The sequence below is a fragment of the Toxorhynchites rutilus genome, chromosome 3, assembly GCF_029784135.1.
Source record: "Toxorhynchites rutilus septentrionalis strain SRP chromosome 3, ASM2978413v1, whole genome shotgun sequence".
NCBI classification, from domain to species: domain Eukaryota; kingdom Metazoa; phylum Arthropoda; class Insecta; order Diptera; family Culicidae; genus Toxorhynchites; species Toxorhynchites rutilus.
Window position 1 is genome coordinate 261,509,853 of NC_073746.1, and position 22,292 is coordinate 261,532,144.

General features: G+C 38.9%; 1 protein-coding gene across 1 annotated transcript; it reads right to left on the reverse strand.

The window, feature by feature from the left end:
- Positions 1 to 4,583: 4,583 nt before the first annotated feature.
- LOC129779802 (tigger transposable element-derived protein 1-like) lies at positions 4,584 to 6,924 on the reverse strand. Its single transcript, XM_055787503.1, has 2 exons — positions 5,488 to 6,924; positions 4,584 to 5,436 (listed from the first exon to the last, which is right to left on the reverse strand). Exons 1-2 carry the CDS (start codon positions 6,833 to 6,835, stop codon positions 5,315 to 5,317), a joined length of 1,470 nt encoding a protein of 489 aa, XP_055643478.1. The 5' UTR covers positions 6,836 to 6,924; the 3' UTR covers positions 4,584 to 5,314.
- Positions 6,925 to 22,292: the final 15,368 nt, after the last annotated feature.

Below are 22,292 nucleotides of genomic sequence, written 5' to 3' on the forward strand. Positions count from 1 at the left end.
GTTGAAACGATTTTGGTAACCGAATGGAAAAAGAATAAACAACAATAGTGTAAGTAATGTGAGCTTGATCCCCTTTTTTTGTTTCGGATGTATTTCAGCGAAATTTTATATGTTTCAACACAAATTTAATATGAAATATCTTTTGTAAATTTTACTCAAAAGACTCCAAGCGATATGAATTCAAAAAAAATTTCAAGAGATGTCAAACACCAATCTAAAAAATGTGAAAGATATGTCCCCGTTTTTTATTTTTATTTATGACACTCAGCCTTTGGCTAGTTCGTCATTTGGACCAACGTCCTTACTGTTTTTTTAATTAAATCGTTTATTTTTACAGGCTCAGTTGCATAAGTTTAAAGGAGCCAAATTCATCACTATATTTTAACTAGAATATATTAACATGTTTCCTTAATTCTATGGTTAATAAAATAGGAAACCGATTACTCGCGGTCGACTCGAGTTTAGAAGGGTGACACATTTTCATTAGGAAAAGGATGGGATGTAAGGACATTTTAACAATGTTCACATTCATACATTCATACATTCTCATTCACACTCACACTTCACACTCAATTCTTGAAAACTATCCTTACATCTAAAATGTATTGCGTCCTTACTTGATTTCCGTAGAAAGCAATGATCGAAAATTCTCCTCTGGTGACATATTTGTTGGAGGGGAAAATGTTATGATTGTTAAATAGGAATTTATTTGTTCATTTAGGAAAAACCAGTTCTACATTTTCTTTTTTTGCGCTATTTGCTTTCCCAGATTAAACGTGGGCGTTAAGTGTTAAATTTACTCACAGTACCGGACAGAAGTATGTAACATCGTATATTTTTTGACTGTCACTTTACAATATGTCAAAAGATTTGTCGGATATTTTGATCAATGGTTGAATAAGTATTCGAAATTCATTTGTGTAATTTTGAAAATAATCTATTGAACGAATGAGAGATACCACTTTTAAGCAATGTAATTCCTTTTGAAAAGCCTAATTTGAAAATTGAGTTACTTGAAGCACCCTTAACCATATGTGGTGAAGTTTTTTGCCGTAGTAATCGAGATGGTTTGTTTCAAATGTTTGTATAGAAATAAATACAGTTTCGAGGGTTCAAGTTTTTTTTTACTATTCTGGAGAAAAGGATGCTATCTATTTGCGTCCGATCTTAGCGATTGTTCTTCATCTACCAGTAAAAATATGTATATTCGTGATTCACAAAGGCTATTTACTTTTTCCAAAGAAAGACTGCCCCAATCGGACATAAGACAACCTAATATTTCTCCACGGTGAAAAAGTTCAAACGCTTTTTGCTTTTTTCTGAACTGAATTTGTTCATGCATATTATAGCATTTCATAGAAGCAGATATCATTTACTACGACTCAAAAGATAGACACATTTGGTTGATGGAGCTCAAAGTACTGTTTTGTCTCAAATTCCGAACACTTAATTTTCAAATGTAAATTTACTAAACTTTAATGTTATAAATAATAGAATAATGAAAGCCTTGACATTGTTTGAGGTATTGGCTACATTCAAATAACATTTACAGGTATCGATACAGCTTATAATTCATAAGACTAAGCATTTGCAAAAAATGTGTCGAAACCAATAACACATTGTTTGCGTTAGCAAATTCCGCAGTTTTTCAGTTTTTGTAGTTGTATAACTATTTTGTATGCTGTTTTCATGTTAAGTGCTATAAAAGGTATGGATCTACTAGAAATCTTTTATGCAGACATCTTCTTTAAAATTAGTATTAAAGTAGTGATCGGAATTTGAATCAAGTTTCGACGCATGATTCATATTCCGAACTGTAGTTTGGATACTCTATTTTCAGGCAAATACAGCAATAGTCCACAAATTAGGATGCAAGTACAGTCCAATTGTGGAGCAACTGATGTAAAGATGTTTGTAAGCTCCGTTCTTGTAGCACATAGTTCGCAGGCGCAATCCAACGAAAGCAAAATGAATTTTCTTGGTCAGGTTTTCAACTAAAACCACAATAATGAAACCGGATTTCTGAAGTAATATATTCACTCTATTATATACAGAGTCGATTATATACTGACACGATTATCTATGGTTCGATTATATACAATTTTGGACTATAATACACTCAGTTTGAAAAAAAAGTCTTATATCTCAAATAGCCTTTTTTCAAGAAAGAAAAAAAGTAATATTTCAAAGTTAAGGTGAAAGTTTATTGGATATTATAAGTACAATGGAGTAAAAACCGTGGTAATTAGGAAATTCTAATTGAAGACTCACCAGGAATTGTTTAAAATGATATTGCTGCGGAATAAGAAAATATAGGAGCTAGATGTCGAAGAACAAATTATAGAGCGTTCAGAAAGCTTCAATTAAATTTCAAGAAACAATCAAGTTTATTATGCATTTTTTTTTTGACGTAGGACTACGTCTAACCGGAAGATATAGGGGGGTGAAATGGAAATCTAGGCACTGAACAAGTAGGAAAAAATGCAAGATTTGGAACGCTTATAACTCGAGCATTTCTCAATAGATCGCAAAGGTTTTTTCATCAATTGATAGGAAATATATCCACGCATCTATCATAACGAATAACATTTCATTTTTCTTGAGATAAATAATTGAATAATTGTGAAATATCAAGCATTGTCCAAATGCACTATGTGCCCATTTTTGATTGGTCCATTTTGTGCTCCTCAAATCGTACCGACCAAAACGGGCAACCAGAGCAGCAGCGAAATAGAATGAAGCACGATTGGAAAGGAAAAAGAAAAAAAAGGAACGAAACATTGGTCGCAGTCTCACACATGCGTAATTCTCGAGCCAGCCAATCAGCTTAAAAATCCCCGCTCCGCTGCCGTAACGATCTTTCAGCCCTCTTTTTCAGCCATTCTTTGTGTGGACACCGACTGGACAACATCGTTGTTGGACGAGCTGGACGGCGAGGGATCGAGTGCCTTTCTCAAGGCAAGAGGGCGGAGGTGGTAGCGCTGGAGTAGAGTAGAGTAGTGTTTTCAAAGGGCCTTTCTCAAGGCTAGAGACGAATGAACTGCAAAAGTTTAAAGTCTCTATAATACAAGACCTTCCTTCCTTCCGTAACGATCATTCTCATCCAAACCGTACACCACATCAGTTCGCATCACAACACATCAACAAACCAAACCAAGCAGCCAAATCTGGACATGGCAAAGGAGGAAAAATTAAGGGAAAGGCAAACCCGCTCGAATCGTGTCGGTCTGGAGTTCCCCGCAAGGGTAGCTAGGCCGAGCGCATTAGTACCAGTGCACCAGTCCACCAAGCCGGCGTTATATAGTTTCGGCCGCCGAAGTGATCGAGTTAGCTGCCAAAGCTGCTCGCGCCGAAAACAAAACCCGCATTCGGAACAGAACACATTCGGTTCGGTGGACATCAAGTCAACAGGCAGTTGCAGCGAGTGGTGAGTGGCAAACGCAATCGCAAAACGGCAGCTGGTAGCAGAAGAAAATAGTTTGTTCTTTATACAATCTGCTTCGGTGGCTAATCCAGAACAAGGCGGCATCGAGGGCGTTCGAAATGGTTTTTTTCAAAACCACGAGTACAAAATTTTCTAAATTGGAACCATTCCATAAAACAAGGCGCTTATCAGGGCCATTAAACCTTTCAAAAAAGAGTTTACGAAATATAGTTCAATGCTTTCTAAAATAATATCCAAAATAATAATAAAAAACAATTTGATTTTTTCATAATTTGTTTGCCAGGATCTGCTGAGTATGTGAATTTGGCAGTTGTTCTGAGCTTATTGATAGTTGGGGACTTTCCTGATTATTCAATTTACACCAATTCTTAAATTGTTTCCAGATTGAAAGTACAGTAATTTACAATTAGTTCGACATTTAGCTAATTGGACAGACATGTAATGCGACATAATTAGTTGGACATTTTTGTAAACATAGAGATCCAAATTATGACCCCACATTGAAAGTCGACACTGTACCACTGTCATCGCAAATGTTCAATTACAGGTTAAAATCGCCTCCAATGCGACACTGAGTGGCGCTTCGGCACGTCGCATTGAATGTAATTTACTGTACAACATGTCACAAAGCTGGATGGGAAGAAATTTTCCACTGTGGAAGCTGTAGCGAGTGGCAACAAATCGCTAAACAGAAAGGTTTAGCCGAACAAGATGGGGATATCGAGTGATAAGTGAGTGAGTGCATGTGAATCCAACGAGCGAACAAATCGTAATGAATGTATTTTTCTTTCTTTCATTCTTTGTTTTTAAGAGGCTTTAAACTTTGAAGTTCATTCGCCTCTAGCCCAGTGGAGAGCCACAATAAAACCAGCCCAGAGGGGACTGTCGAAAGGGAAACCAAAAACGCAAAAACACAACACCAAAGGTTCTTTTCAGAACCACCAACATGTTCATAAAGAGTAAACAGTACACTAATCCATTTTTCAGGTAGATAGGTAGGTATTGACGTAGGAGAAGAAAATAAAACAATATATTTAAAATATATATTTAACAAGAGCTGTCCCCTTTGTATAGTCCTACGTCACTCCAGTTATGTCCCCGACATTACCCACCCGTCTTTTTTTGATAAAATTAATAACAAATTAAAAACTTTAGAGTTTTTGTCGCTCTAATTGTTGATAAAATTTACCAATTTAGATGTTTCATATAAAATACAAAATATAGAAACATAGAGTAACATTTTTTCTCATTTTTCGAACAGTACAACCAATTTTGCCAAGTTTTCGTAACTATTGATTGTACTTGTTTTTTATAGTTTATATGGTTGCGTGACCAAGGGCACTATATTTTAAATATTTTTTTCTTGAAAGCTTCTTCTTTCTAGAAAAAAGTTATTTATAGAAAAAGAGAAAAATCTGATTTTTCGGACCATCGGCAAACTCATAACTCGAAAACGATAAAAATCACATTTCTGATTTTCGATTATCTTGTGTGGAAAAACCAGAACTTTCAAGAAACATAAAAAAATATAGCGTCCTTGGATCATGTAAACTATAAGCAAACAAATACAATCAATAATTACGAAAACAAAATCCAACTGTTTTGCTAGTATAACATTTTTTCAAGAAAGACTAGCTAATTGGCTTTAATTTGATATATCGATCATGTGAAGCGGTCCAGTAGTTCGAAAGTAATTTTTTCAAATTGCATTTTTGCAATTTGAAAAAATTACAATACAAACAAATGTTTTCGGAATTTAGACAAATTTAATTAAACATATTTTTAGTTTTTTACCATGATATTTTTACCAATGTATTCATAAATCAATTTTATTGTAGTCAAGTGGAAAAAAGAATTTCTTTTATTGATCTAATCACTATCATTAGCAACACGTGGATGTTTGCGGTTAGATGATGTGGCGATATCTTCCTCATCCGAAGAAATCGGACGAGATCGTCTGCGTTCCAATGGTAAGCTGAAATCCTCGTCATCTGTAAAGATATTATTAAAATACTTTTCACTTTAAACATCAATGTCACTACCTTCATCGATAACTGTTGGCTGTGTTTTTTCGTTCAATCTATTGTAGCGAAGCATACACAGTTTCAAATCATTCCGAAATGAAACGGCTCTCTCAACACAAGGATCCTTTTCCATAAAATGTTTTACGAGGGTATCCGCTAATTTATTCCCGTCTTCGATATCACATGGCTTGATATCCCGGTCTTCATCGTCCTCTAAAGGCTCCGATGTGACTAAACTCTGCATCAGTTCATCATCTTCAATTTCGGTGTCTTCAAGAAGCTCTTCAACGTCTCTACTATCCATATCTTTGAATCCTTTCCCTCCAATTGCATGTGCCAGAATGAGAATTTCTGATTCTTCCACATTTGAAGGGTCTGTTGAACCAGCTTTCACGCATTCTGGCCATAGTGGCTTCCAGCACGAATTCAATGTTTTAGATTTCATAGAAGACAGAGCCTTTCCTATGAACGTCAGAGCGTCTCTTATCTTAAATTCTTTCCACGCTTGAATTACCGTCATCGTTTCATCGCTTTCAAGCTTTTCGAGGATGTACCGAAGACATTGTTTAATGTACAACTTCTTGAAAGCAGCAATTATTCCTTGATCTTGAGGCTGTAACAAAGAAGTTGTATTCGGTGGAAGAAACACAACTTGAACGTTTGGGTGCTTGATAACTAGGTGTCCTGGAGCGTTATCCAAAATCAAAAGCACGTGGAACTCCAAACCTTTTCCTTCCAAGTATGTTTTCACTTCCGGAATAAACATATCGTAAAACCATTCCTCAAAAACGGCTTTTGTGACCCACGCTTTAGTGTTAGCTTTCCAGTGCACTGGCAGTTTGTTGAAATCAGCCCCCTTCAACGAGCGGGGCGTCATAGCACGATTGATCAATAGCGGTTTCAACATAAGGTCGCCTGAAGCATTACTGCAAAATAACAGGGTAACCCTGTCTTTGGCCGCTTTGAAACCACTGGCATATTGCTCCTGCTGCGTAATGTAGGTACGAGACGGCATTCTTTTCCAAAAAAGACCCGTTTCATCTCCATTGAACACTTGGTCACCATGATACGCACCTTCTTTTATGATCTTAGCGAGCTTTGGAGGAAAACTATTTGCAGCCGAAACATCGGCCGATGCGGATTCACCCTTGATTTTAACGTTGCGAATGGAATTACTACGTATAAAGTTATAAAACCATCCCTTACTCGCGGTAAAGTCTTTCTTTTTACTTGAAGACGGCTCATTCTTCTCTAACCAAAGGTAAAGGCTCAAAGCTTTCTCCCTTATTAATTCCTGATCCAAGGGTATTTTCTTCTGCGCGTGATCTTCGATCCACATATGAAGTGCCTTTTCCATCTTGACCATCAATGGATCTCGTGTATATGATGAGGATTTTGTTGCATAGATAGTGCCCTGAGCTGCTGTCTGTCTGATGCTATCTTGATTCTTTTTAATTGTACGCGCAGTCGATTCGTTGATTTTTAAATTCCTGCCGACGTTTGCAACAGATTTCCCATCTTGAAGGGCATCCAAAATATTGAGCTTCATTTCCAAAGAAAGAGACACTCTTGATCTGTTTTTTTTGAAGGCGGTTTTTTGCGAAGCCATTTTAGAGTATGCCTTTAATCAAAAATTTTGAATACTGCTGACGTCTTCAGCTAACTGTCGAAAAGCGGAACTGCACACGATTACCCCCAAGGTTGGGTAACTCGCTGGGAACTGGCCGAACTCGACCGAACACAAACTGGCTAGACTCTACAACCACCACGGTTCAGGAACTGCACTTTCACTTTAACTTTCACTGCAAGGTTAAATCACGAATAACTTCTTAATGCGATTTCGTCCTTTTATATGTGTTCAGTTCCACACCGAACGAACTGAAGCGACAGCATCTAGCAGCACACATAATTTGCACACGACCCCACAAACCACGAGTACCCCTCCCACAGCGCAACTATGAGCTAGCCATCACCAACACACGCTGTGCCCGACTGCATAAAAATAAAATTGGTTCACTCCGACTGAACGGATCAGTGAAAAATGCAGTGTGAATGATCGCAAAATATACTATTTCAGAGTGCGATTTAGGCTGTAACGATGACAATGAGTTCAAATTTGACGATATATTGACGAATACTGTTCGGAATTGTTCAGTCATAGTGAACCAACTCTCAAAAAATACATCATTTAGTTCAGTCAGAGCGGACTTTGTACGTATAGGCAGCCAAATAACAGCCTTTTTTGGCATGATACTTGATGTTTTTTTACAACTATCATACATCACAGTATTGGCAGAGAGTAGCTCAAACTTCTGAGAACAATATTGAACGAAAAAATTAAATGCTTTGTAAATTGCAGAGCATTAAACTTTATGTTCGTTTTCTCGAAATCATAAAAATGTCACATGGCCCGGTCTGACTTAACACCGACCATATAACAGATAGGTATGCTTTTAGAACAATTCAATGTAGCCAATACATATATAAGATACTGTAGAAACAGTTTGTATACTCTTACATTTGAAATTTGTTGTTAAAATAGTAATTTGAGGCAGGGTTAAAATATGCTTCTACGTATTTTGGTCATGCCACCTAACCAAACAGCTCTTTACTTACCACTCGGTTGTTGCACGTTGGACGGAACAACAACTTGTAGCGATTTACAGATAATTCAAAGATAAAACAGGCATAAAATGCGTAAAAACCTACTTGTAACTACTTTCTAGTTGAATCTCTGACTGTTTTTTATTTATACAATAAGTATCTTCGGGAGCTGGGACCGACACTTATATTGTTCAAACGCTCTTGATGCGCGCTGAATGGGAAGCAGAGCACGAAAAAATCGGGGCTTAACGTGTTAAATCCATCGAAAAATGGATGAGCAATAAGCGGTAGAATCTGGACATTTTCAATCTGTACCCCCAACATGTTCCAGAAAGACAAAATCCTATGTTTAAAGGTGCTCCCCGCAGAAACAAGAGGAGCGCTATCGCGCTTCTCCGCACTCAAACGGTTAAACAGGTATTTACATGCAATCGGCCAAGGAGCTACCTTCGTGAAGCCTTGTGTCACGCAATATATGCACACAATATGCAATTTGTTTGAATATGGGTTGCATTTTATATCAATAATTCACTGACTATTAGTTTTTTACGTGTATTTTAAAATTTAGGGTGGTTTATTTTTACGCGGATTTTGGAATTTACGCGGTTTTTTTTTACGCGGATTTTGGAATTTACGCGGTTTTTTTTTACGCGGTTTTCGTTTACGCGGCACGTATCCCCCGCGTAAAAAGCGACTCCAGTGTATTCCATAGGCATTTCCTGGAAACGGGTTTGTTATGTGTTGGGTTATTTAGGTAGTGGATCATGGCATATGGAAAACTGTGAGTAATCTACCCTGTATATGGAGAAAAAACTAAAATTAGCCATCAACAGAATGATAGTCAGATGCTTGTGCTTTCACCCAGTTTGGGATTTTGTAAGGGTTATTGTGTTTACGTATTTGTTTTGAGTTATTTGATTCCACTTAATCAGTATTATTGAGTATTATTTAACATATATAAAAACAGTTGCAGCCCGAATTTATTTCAAAAACATTAAAAATAAGCGTTTTATGAAATTGGGATTGTTGTTTGTTTCGAATTGAATTGAATGGAAATTTATGCTTCTGTGACAACAATTGAATTCTTCGCCGTATGTGGATCAATAATAAGATAATGTTAAGCAACGGTTGTCTAGTTCAAATAGATTGGTTTGTTAATCGGATCCAATCAATTGTAATATTTTGAGATAGTATTGATTTGGAATGGGTCGTCAACCGGATCCAATCAATTGTAATATGTTGAGATAGGATTGATTTGGAATGGGTTGTTAACCGGATCCAATCAATTGTAATATGCGGAGATAGTATTGATTTGGAATGGGTTGTTAAACCGGATCTAGTCAATTGTAATATGTTGAAATAGGATTGATTTGGAATGGGTTGTTAACCGGTCAATTGTAATAGGTTGAGATAGTATTGATTTGGATTGTTAACCGGATCTAATCAATTGTAAAATGTTGCGGTAGAATTGATTTGAAAATGGGTTGTTTTTGTTTTTTTTTCCAAAATATATATTGACGTAGGACTACGTCTTTCATTTCTATACTGGGGTGTAAAATCATAGTTTCGAAAACGAAAGCGTTACGCCGGACACCGAGATTTTGGGCGTTAATAGCTTTTAAACAACTGAACGAAATGGTATGATACATACTTCATTCGAAAGATAAAATGTCTACGCGTTATATACTTGTTACTTTTGACGTAGGACTACGTCTTTCATTTCTATACCGGGGTGTAAAATCAAAGTTTCGAAAACGAAAGCGTTACGCCGGAGACCGAGATTTTGAGCGTTAATAGCTCTTAAACAACTGAACGAAATGGTATGATGAACACTTCATTCGAAAGATAAAATGTCTACGCGTCATATACTTGTTACTTTTTCATCCAGAAACTTGTTTCAATAGCCTTAAAATTGCTTTCAAAATAGACTATTGAAATTACCAATCGGTATATAAGCGAGCGCCGCTCGTAAACCCACTCAGTTATAATTGAACAGCGACTGGAGCATGTTGTCGCTGTTGTGATGAAGGTCACTTCGTTTATCATGAAAGCGCTGATGAACGGTGTTACCAAGAGCCTGTTTGTACACCTTAGGCCAGAAGGGAATCCATCAGGAGGAGTGTGATGCCACGGTTCCGCTTGAAACATCGGAGCAGCCGACACACACACATACACGCGCGGAATCCTCGTTGCTATCATCGTTGCTGAAAAATAATCTACCAGTTCCCCTGGGAATTGAAAAATACATTCATGCGAAAGAGTTTATTTTAATGTTTTCTATCCATACAACACTGCAACCAAATACATTTGGTTTTGTGATTTTTCAATCAATCCCAACTGACAGGAAAGCTTCTATTATTTTCCCCCATCAGTAGATAATTTTCGTATCCAATGTTGGATGCATAACATGAAAAACGGAAAAATTTTCACATCGCCAAAATCATGTAATATTCGAGTAATCATTTGCTTCTTACTCATATAATGCTGCGACCAAATACATTTCGTTTTGGATTTTTCAATCAAGTGTGATCAATGTAAGACCACGCCTTTCGGCAATTTATTAGAGGTGCAATGAATCTTGAGGAATTCCCGCTCTACGCGCACTGGCAAACGATGTTTACTCAACAATTTCTCAAGTGAGAAATGTGTGTTGTGAGAAAGGATTAGCGAACGCAAAAACGACAAACGGGAGAAAGAGATGTTTGGAGGTTGAAGAAAATTGGCAGAAAACATCTTCATTTTATCTTTCGAATAATGTGATTCATACCACTTCGTTTTGCCAGAAAGAGATTATTATTGCTCAAAGGAGGAATCGAGTCCTCCGAGGAAATAACCCAGCGCAAATTAGAGTCGCCTATCGATTGCGGCATTCGTACACAAATAATTTTATGCAGTTTCATCAAAGTGATTTCTTCGATATGGGGAAATATTCACTACATAATGTCATGTGTTTCATATTCTTCATTATCAAATCCATATCCATGGCCCCTATCGGTATCGAATTATCATTGACACCACGATTTTCGCTAAATGCTCATTTCAGTTCGGCCTGCAAAAAACTTTTCTGAACTCTTATCCATCAAATTTGGAGCCCTGAAAAGGGCCGTTGATTATATGCTAAGCTAATATAGCACGCTCTCCACGGATACGATGGGCCAGCTGGATGTCCTTGGGCATGATGTGACGCGTTTTGCATGGATAGCACACAGATTGGTATCTTCGAATAGGCCTCCTGCAGCGTCATAACCGCGGAACTTTGAAAGCGCAAATCGGTTTTGAAGTCCTGAGCAATTCCACGAATCAAATGCTGCAAAGGTAGATGGCGGATCAGCAATTCGGTCGACTTCTGATAGCGACGAATTTCACGCAAAGTTCCCGGTCGATAGCGATGTGGTCACACTCCTCGCGGCTGGTGCACTTATCCGAGCTGCTTTCGTGGTGCCTTACCACCGAAAGACTAACGAGCTGTGTGCTTGGTCCCACACAAACGAGTCCTCACGGTGCGAGAGTAGAGTAAGAAATGAACGAAAGCAAAGGAAGCATCATATTATAAACCATAAAAGTATAAAATGTAAACCCCACCCTCTTTATTATATTCGTAGCTTAGCCTGAGAGAGAAACGAATAACATCGAAGTAAGTATACAGTAATTTATTTGAATCCGGACACTTTGCGTTACATTTAATATCATACCGCAGCCACAACATTTTATGCATGTTGAATTAATACGATTGATTAGTAACTATCAAGTAACTATCAGTAACTATATTAGTAACTATTGATCGCATAAATTCAACATGAAAAAAATGTTATGGCTGTGATATGATATCGAATGTAATGCAAAGTGTCCGGATTAAAAAGCGTCCGGATTCAAAAACATTACTGTAAAAGAGAGTTAACTCGACTGAAAATTTTTCAGTTCGGCCTGCAAAAACGAAATTAATTGGAAGAGTACAGCATAATGCATAAACGTGAGTATGAGCTTCCCCATCTCACATTCCAATAAGATTAATGGGTTTCCAAGAGGGCGCGCTACATACGGATACGAATGATTTCAATAACCTGTTTTCGAAGCTATTATTAAGCTATTGAAACAATTTTTCAAGTCAATAGATAGCAATCATATAACTCTTGGACACTTTATCTTTTGTATGAAATGATCCGAAGCAGAATGAATCACGCTTAAAGAAGGGATGGATGTTTTCTTGGAATTTACTCAGCAAAAATAATCCCCTCGTCCCAACAATTAAAAACAACAAACGGCAAACAGTCTCATCAAAGTGATTTCTTTGATATGGGGATATATTCACTACATCATGTCATATATTTCATATTCTTCATTATCAAATCCATATCCATGGCACTTATCGGTATCGAATTATCATCGACACAACGATTTTCGTTAAATGCTTCTTCAGTTCGGCCTGCAAAAAACTTTTCTGAACTCTTATCCATCAAATTTGGAACCCTGAAAAGGGCCGTTGATTTTATGCTAAGCTAATAGCACGCTCTCCTCGGATACGATGGGCCAGCTGGATGTCCTTGGGCATGATGTGACGCGTTTTGCATGGATAGCACACAGATTGGTATCTTCGAATAGGCCTCCTGCAGCGTCATAACCGCGGAGCTTTGGAAGCGCAAGTCGGTTTTGAAGTCCTGAGCAATTCCACGAATCAAATGCTGCAAAGGTAGATGGCGAATCAGCAATTCGGTCGACTTCTGATAGCGACGAATTTCACGCAAAGTTCCCGGTCGATAGCGATGTGATCACACTCCTCGCGGCTGGTGCACTTATCCGAGCTGCTTTCGTGGTGCCTTACCACCGAAAGACTAACGAGCTGTGTGCTTGGTCTCACACAAACGAGTCCTCACGGTGCGAGAGTAGAGTAAGAAATGAACTAAAGCAAAGGAAGCATCTTATTATAAGCCATAAAAGTCCAGAATGTAAACCCCACCCTCTTTATTATATAAGCTTACTGTATACTTACTTCGATGTTATTCGTTTCTCTCTCAGAGTAAGCTACGAATATAATAAGGGTGGGGTTTACATTTTATACTTTTATGGTTTATAAAATGACGCTTCCTTTGCTTTCGTTCATTTCTTACTCTACTCTCGCACCGTGAGGACTCGTTTGTGTGGGACCAAGCACACAGCTCGTTAGTCTTTCGGTGGTAAGGCACCACGAAAGCAGCTCGGATAAGTGCACCAGCCGCGAGGAGTGTAACCACATCGCTATCGACCGGGAACTTTGCGTGAAATTCGTCGCTATCAGAAGTCGACCGAATTGCTGATCCGCCATCTACCTTTGCAGCATTTGATTCGTGGAATTGCTCAGGACTTCAAAACCGATTTGCGCTTTCAAAGTTCCGCGGTTATGATGCTGCAGGAGGCCTATTCGAAAATAACAATTTGTGTGCTGTCCATGCAAAACACGTCACATCATGCCCAAGGACATCCAGCTGGCCCATTGTATCCGAGGAGAGCGTGCTATTAGCTTAGCATAAAATCAACTGCCCTTTTCAGGGCTCCAAATTTGATGGATAAGAGTTCAGAAAAGTTTTTTACAGACCAAACTGAAAGGAATATTTTCGTTTGGATGCCATTCAGCATCGAGAAAATTCCGGAAAGATCTAATCGTTGCTGAAAAATAATCTGCCAGTTCCCTGGGAATTGAAAAATACATTCATGCGAAAGAGTTTATTTTAATGTTTTCTAACTATATAACACAGCGACCAAATATTTTTCAATCAAGTGCTATTAACAGGTGGTTATCGAGTTAGCAATAACCACTGGAGGGCTGGAAAGAACTAATCATTGCTGAAAAATAATCTGACAGTTTCCCTGGAAATTGAAAAATACATTCATGTGAAAGAGTTTATTTTAATGTTTTCTATCCGTGTAACACTGCGACCAAATATTTTTAAAACAAATGCTACTAACAGGTGGTTATCGAGTTAGTATTAACCACTGGTGGGTTTCGAGTATCGAGGAAAATCTGAAATGAATTAATTGTTGCTGAAAAATACTCTGCCAGTTCCCCTGGGAATTGAAAAATACATTGAAGCGAAATAGTTTATTCTAATGTTTTCTATCCATATAACACTGCAATCAAATACATTTGGTTTTGTGATTTTTCAATCAATCGCAATTAACAGGAAAGCTTCTGAAAATTATTCTTCCCCGTCAGTAGAAAAGTTTCGTATCGAATATTGGATGCATAACATGAAAAACCTTGAGCCTCCAACGTAACGCTCTCGTTTTTGAAGTCACCCAAATATTTATTTATCCATTCATTCAGGATGGATTTAGATTCAACTTCAAACAAATGATCTCTAAATCAACGCTAGTCCTACGTCACCCTTGCGGTTATACCATAGATATAACCCACTTCCTGTTTTTCATCCAAAAACTTGTTTCAATAGCCTTAAAATTGCGTTCAAAACAGGCTATTGAAATCACCAATCGGTATATAAGCGAGCGCCGCTCGTAAACTCACTCAGTTATAATTGAACAGCGATTGGAGCATGTTGTCGCTGTTGTGGTGAAGCTCTTCGTTTATCATGAAAGCGCGGATGAACGGGGTCACCAAGAGCCTGTTTGTGCACCTTAGGCCAGAAGAGAATCCATCAGGAGGAGAGTGATGCCACAAACGGTTCCCCGGGAAGAGATCAGAGCAGCCGCCACACACACACACACACACACATAGACGCGCGAAACTCTTCGTTTGGGTGCCATTCAGCATCGAGAAAATTCCGGAAAGATTCAATCGTTGCTGAAAAATAATCTGCCAGTTCCCCTTGGAACTGAAAAATACATTCATGCGAAAGAGTTTATTTTAATGTTTTCTAATCATATAACACAGCGACCAAATACATTTGGTTTTGTGATTTTTCAATCAAGTGCAATTAACAGGTGGTTATCAAGTTAGCATTAACCACTGGTGGTGGACTTCGAGAAAAATCGAGAAGAATTCGGAAAGACGTTACTGCAAAATAATCTGCCAGTTCCCCTTGGAATTGAAAATTACATTCAAGCGTAAGAGTTTATTTTAACGTTTTCTATCCATGTTATACTGCGACCAAATACAATTGGTTTTGTGATTTTTCAATCAAGTGCTATTAACAGGTGGTTATCGAGTTAGCATTAACCACTGGTGGGCTTCGAGTATCGAGGAAAATCTGGAAAAAACTAATCGTTGCTGAAAAATACTCTGCCAGTTCCCCTGGGAATTGAAAAATACATTGATGCGAAAGAGTTTATTCTAATGTTTTCTATCCATACAACACTGCAACCAAATACATTTGGTTTTGTGATTTTTCAATCAATCGCAATTATTAGGAAAGCTTCTGAAAATTATTCTTTCCCATCAGTAGAAAATTTTCGTATCAAATATTGTATGCGCGCCAAACGGAAAATGTTTCGGTTCGTGAAAATTATATAATTTTCAATCGATTATTGCTCAGTTGCCGAAAGTTTCAAACTCAGAGAGTTCATTCCCCTCTAGTTTGCCTTCCAAATTGCCATCGTAAACCACACCTTCTCTTGATTCAATCACGCACAAAAAGCATACTTAAGCGATATTCTGGTGGTGAAACGCATTCATTTTTCGTGAAGATATCGACAAGACAACATCGTAATTGAACGAGGTGAACGTGCTGGACGAGCTGGACGGCGAGGGATCGAGGGATTCGTTACCTAGCCTGATCTGACCTGAAAGACATGCAGTTTGTTGGGAACTGTGAGGGAGGGCAGAATAGCCGAGCCATCAGAAGGAGAAGTGAAGGTGACCAAGAGAGTATCAGCAAAGATATTATCGTTGCTGAAAAATAATTACCAGTTCCCCTGGGAATTGAAAAATACATTCATGCGAAAGAATTTTTTTTTAATGTTTTCTAACATATAACGCAGCGACCAAATACTTTTGGTTTTGTGATTTTTCAATCAAATGCAATCAGCAGGAAAGCTTCTGAATATTATTCTTCCCCATCAGCAACCGCCACACACACATACACGCGCGCAACTCATTACGTTTGCTGGTTATCGAGAAGAATCCGGAAAGAAGTGATCGTTGCTGCAAAATAATCTGCCAGTTCCCCTTGGAATTGAAAATTACATTCAAGCGAAAGAGTTTATTTTAACGTTTTCTGTCCATATAATACTGCAACCAAATACATTTGGATTTGTGATTTTTCAATCGAGTGCAATTAACAGGTGGTTATCGAGTTAGCATTACCCACTGGTGGTGGACTTCAGAAAGAATCCGGTAAGATACCACTGCTGCAAAATAATTTGCCAGTTCCCCTTGGCATTCAAAATAACATGCAAGCGAAAGAGTTCATTTTAATGTTTTCTAACCATATAACACTGCGACCAAATACATTTGGTTCTGTGATTTTTCAATCAAGTGCAGTTAGCAGGGAAGCTTCTGAAGATTATTCTTCCCCATCAGTAGGATATTTTCGTATCCAATATTAGATGCATAAAACCTTGTACCTCCAACGTAACACTCTCGTTTTCGAAGTCCCCCAAATATTCATTTATTCATTCATTCAGAATGGATTCAGATTCAACAACACTAAATCAACGATAGTCCTACGTCACCATTGCGGTTATACCATAGATATAACCCACTCCCTGTTTTTTTTATCAAGGCTCATATGACGTTAGCCTGACGGGGCCGGAGTTCAATATTTTGACAGTTTTTCTTATTATCTATGTTAGTAATATGTAACCGATTACTCGCGGTCGGCTCGAGGTTAGTATTACAAGTGTTCTCGTAATTGGGATGTTGCTGTCTCCAATGCTCTGTACGTGTGCCCGACACGGGATACTTCCTATTGGGATGCAGCTGACCATTAATCAGCAACGCCCCCCTAGTATGTACCCCATATGTAGCGTGGTGCGTCTTCTCGACTCGAGGAATCCAGGATAGAATGGTCACTAGCTTAATGGGTTGTTAACCGGATTCAATCATTCAATAAATCATGTCAAAATAGTATTGGTTTGGAATGTGTTGTTAACTGGATCCAATCAATATCATTAGAAAATTGTGTGGAAATGCTCAATAAGTCACTGTATGGACAATAATGTCGAATATTAATTCATAAATAAATAAATGAGAGAAAGAGTATGGATTACTTGAATGTATGGGTATACGATCAACCATAGTGCCTGAAGGAAATGGACAACAATAACAACAACACTGATACTTGAGCTGGCTTTGGAGTGGAAAAAGTGGAAGAGAGGGTTTGAATATTACCTGGAAGCGAACAAAATTGTGGGACAGAGAGAAAAACGGAGCCAATTACTGTTTTTGGGAGGTGCAGACTTGCAAGAGATTTTCGAGAGTTTACCTGGTATTCACGACGTTCCTCATGTAGCCGTGGACCCACCATTTTACGACGTAGCAATACAGAAACTCGATGCTCATTTTCAACCGATAAAACGACGGACATACGAACGGCATGTTTTTCGTCAAATCGCCCAACAGATAGGCGAACGCTTCACCGATTTTGTAATGAAGTTGCGTATGCAGGCGAATCGGTGTAATTTCGATCAGGACGGAGGATCCATTCGCGACAGCATGATAATAGATCAGATTGCAGAGAAATGTCTTTCAGCTGCACTTCGGAAAAAGATCTTGGAGAAGGATCGGCCGTTAAGCGAAATTGTGGCTATAGGGAAGACAATAGAGGATGTCGAACTACAGTGCAAGGAGCTATCCTCAGTGAACAAACACGAACTTGAAGTTGTTAACAAAATCAACACTGAATATTATAATCCGTGGAGACAGACCCCATACCGTGGTCAACCGGGCTCGTCTTTACTTCCCCGATCCGATCTGCGACAACAAAACTTCCGTGTTCAACGACTACCCTACCGGCCAAACAACAGATTCAGTTCGAGTCAGATTCCCATCCAAGGTCAAACTGGACAGTTTCAGTATCGTGAAAACCATAACCTTCGGAAAATACATCAGTTCGAGGACAACAGACTCTGTTTCGGATGCGGTCATCGAGGACATGCCAAAGCCAGTGAGAAGTGTCGTGCCAAGGAGATACAATGCCTGAAGTGCGGAATACTGGGGCATTTTGCCAAATGGTGCACAAAACGATTGGCCAATGAATCTGGTGAAGCCATTCCAGCGAAGAGAATCAAAGCTGTCTACGCCGAAGGAGAACACTGCAGCACGAAAAGCACAGCAAATGAGATCTGTTACGTAATGGGACAGAACATTTTTCAGTTCAAAGTTGGTGGAGTTCCCATATCCATGGCAATTGACTCCGGAGCCGCTGCCAATTTGATAGATCTTGCCACATGGACACATCTCCATGCTTCGCGAGCTAAAGTTCGTTTTAACTCTCGTGTAGATCGGTCTTTTAAGGCATATGGATCAGATAAACCACTGAAACTGGCAGGAAAGTTTACCGCAGAAATCGAAGCTGGAGGAAATATCACGGAAGCGATCTTCTATGTTGTAGAAGACGGTAAGCAATGTCTCTTAGGAGATGAAACGGCGAAAAAACTGAATGTCCTCAAAATTGGTTTCGACATCGGAAAAATTCAATCAACTACTTTCCCTAAGATGAAAGGTATTCTGATAGAGATTCCAATAGACCTCAATGTAAAGCCTGTACAGCAACCATATCGCCGAGTACCTTTTGCCCTCGAAGACAAAATTGGGGAGAAACTACGTTATTTGTTGGAACAGGACATCATAGAACGAGTTGATCGACCTTCGGTTTGGGTTTCACCGATTGTTCCGGTAGTTAAGGATTCGGGAGAAGTTCGATTGTGTGTCGACATGAGGCCAACAATGCCGTTCTGAGAGAAATTCATCCACTTCCCATAATAGAAGAACTGTTCAGTGGAATAGATGGGGCGACTCGGTTTTCCAAATTGGATATTCAAGAAGCTTACCATCAAGTTGAAATTGCCGAAAGATCCAGAGAGATAACAACATTCGTAACGAAACAAGGACTTTTCAGGTAAAATGGTTGTCATTTGTGTCTGATAAATGTTCGGTAATAGTTCAATAAAAACAATATTCATCTATATAATGTATTATTATTTTTATTATTTCCCTATTCACAATTCAACTAGATATAAACGTTTGATGTTCAGGATAAGCTGCGCTCCAGAGATCTTCCAGAAGGTTATGGAGTCTATCGTTGCTAGTCTCGATGGAGTGATAGTATATTTAGACGACATAATGGTTGTTGGACGCTCTCAAGAAGAACATGACCGGAGACTGAAAAATTTACTCGAACGGTTCGAACAGTATAACATTCTCCTTAATCAAAAGAAATGTATCTTTAACGTAACACGATTGGAGTTCCCGGGGCATGAATTGTCCGAAAATGGTATTCGCCCTACTGAAATTAAAATCGCAGCTATCAGAAGTTTCAGAGAACCTAGAAATGTTCCAGAACTCCGTAGCTTTCTTGGTCTGATTACATATATTGGTCGATTCATACCACATCTGGCCTACAAAACAGAAGCCTTAAGAGATCTTTTACGAACAGGAAATATTTTCAAGTGGACAGATGAACAACAAGAAGCGTTTAATAGAATTAAATTGGTTGTTTGTCAAACTGATTTTCTCGGCTACTTCAGTCCCAAAGACTTGTGTATAGTAATAGCTGACGCTAGCCCTACGGGAATCGGAGCGGTCCTTTTACAGCAAAATAGCTCACTTGAAACAAGAATCATCACATTTGCTAGCAAAGCCCTTACCGATGTAGAGAAAAAGTACTTTCAAACTGAAAAAGAAGCTCTGGCGCTAGTTTGGGCCGTCGACAAGTTCCATTTGTACCTTCTTGGTAAACGTTTCAGGCTAGTAACGGATTGTAAACCATTGCAGTTTTTATTCAAGGAGCGCACTAAACCAAACGCAAGAATAGAGAGATGGGTATTGAGACTCCAAGCTTACAGTTTTGACATTGTATACGAGCCAGGGGTTAAAAACTTAGCAGACGCAATCTCGAGACTATCCTTCGCTAAACCAATCGATTTTGATGTTGCTGGTGATGCTTGCATATACCAAGTGGCACGAATGAGTGTGCCAGAAGCAATCACTCTAGGAAAGGTTGAAGCAGAAACGCTGAGGGATAATACGTTACAACAAGTAATTACTAGTTTGAACACTGGAATATGGAATGACACAACTAAAACATTCAAAGCATTTGAAACGGAACTTTGTCAAGTAGGAAATTTGTTATTGCGAGGTGATAGACTTGTACTACCAGAGTTGTTACGTCATCAGACGCTTGAAATAGCTCATGAATCGCACCCTGGAATGGTAGTGATGAAGAGGAGACTACGACAAAAAGTTTGGTGGCCACGGATGGATTCTGAAATTGAATCTTTTGTAAGAAAATGTAAAGCTTGCACTCTCGTGTCAGCTCCTGATCATCCAGAGCCGCTGAAGCGTACTGAGATGCCCCTACATCCTTGGACCCACATTGCAGCAGTCTTTCTCGGACCATTGCCAAGCGGTCACAATTTGCTCGTTCTCATAGACTATCACAGTCGGTTCACCGAAATCATAATCATGAAACAGATTACGGCCACGTTGACTGTAAGAGCATTACATGAAACGTTTTGTCGTTTCGGGATGCCGGAATCATTAAAAACGGATAATGGCCCCCAATTCATCAGCGAAGAGCTACAACAATTCTGCAATCAGTACGGAATAGAACATAGAAGGACAACTCCCTACTGGCCCCAGGCAAATGGGGAAGTTGAGCGCATCAATCGATCAATAGGCAAAAGGCTTAAGATAAGCCAAGAAACAGAAGGATCAGACTGGGAATGGGACTTGAAAATGTTCGTTCTGATGCATAACTCTACTCCACATTCAACTACTGGGGTTGCACCATCGGCCTAATGTTCGGGCGGATATTGCGAGACAAACTTCCAGGATTGATGATAAAAAAAGGAGATACGATTGAGGAGATCAGCGATCGTGATCGCATAAATAAACAAAAAGGAGCAGAGTATGCAAATGAGAAAAGAAATGTTCAATCTAGTGATTTATCAGTTGGTGACACTGTTCTCGCAAAACGGACTCAAAAAGAAAACAAGGTGTCAACTCCATTCAGTCCAGAAGAGTTGACGATACTTGAGAAAAAGGGTTCGCATGTAGTATTGAAATCAAAAGACTCTGATCGATCAATACACAGGAATACTTCCCATCTTAAAAAGCTTTTCACGAACGGTCTGGAAGGCGCCACCTCATCACAACATAATCAAGAGGAGCCTGAAGCGAGATCTGAAACTCAAGTAATCATCAACGAGGATCAAACGGCGAAAGAACCAGCGGAACGACTTCATCGCATCACTAAGCCACCAGCCTATCTAGATGACTACGAGGTTAATCAAATAATTGACGTTAAACAAATGGAGGAATGTAGTGTGTTGAATAAAATATATATCATAGCACACATATACACATATACCGATCACAAATAGACTACCTTGTTTATCATCTTGTTTATGTATTCATATTGGTCATAATAAAGAACCGTTAGTTGTATTCATACCGACAAAGAGTGTAGACGCATTCCGAAGTAAATCCGAAAACGGAACATTACAATTACTATAGCCGGTACATAGAGGTCTGTGAAATGCAAGAAACCACAGCAAAGCATACAATCGAAGAATTAAGTAAAATCTTCAGTCGTTTTGGTATACCTGTAACCATTCGAGCTGACAACGGACCACAGTTCAGTGGGAGCTGTGAAGAATTCAGAACCTTCTGCAATGAGTTTGGAATTAGATTAATCAATACTATTCCATACTGGCCTCAACAAAATGGGGAGGTTGAAAGGCAGAACCGTTCCCTTTTGAAACGGATGCGAATCGCACAGGAACTAGGTCAGAGTTGGAGATATGTTCTATGCCAATATATATATTATCCTATCACGCCACACCGCATTCCACAACAGGCCGATCGCCTTCAGAGTTAATGTTTGATCGAAAAATACGCTCCAAGCTGCCTCGCATTCAGTTCAGTTCTCATATGGATGAAGCTGTACGTGATTACGACAAAGTCCAGAAAGAAAAGGGGAGAATAGCTGCCGATTTGAAACGTCGGGCACGTTTCAGTGACATTAAGGTGGGAGATCGAGTTTTAATGAGAAATATGCGTAAAGAAAATAAACTGAGTGCCGGGCTTAAGCCTGAGGAGTTTGTTGTTATCCGGAGAGCAGGTGCAG

What these genes read in the sequence shown, in the direction of transcription:
- LOC129779802 (XM_055787503.1), bottom strand. Translation starts at nt 6,835, where the DNA reads ATGGTCAAGATGGAAAAGGCACTTCATATGTGGATCGAAGATCACGCG. An exon ending in GCCAACAGTTATCGATGAAG is followed by an intron (nt 5,437 to 5,487) that starts GTAGTGACATTG and finishes ATATCTTTACAG; the next exon opens with ATGACGAGGATTTCAGCTTA.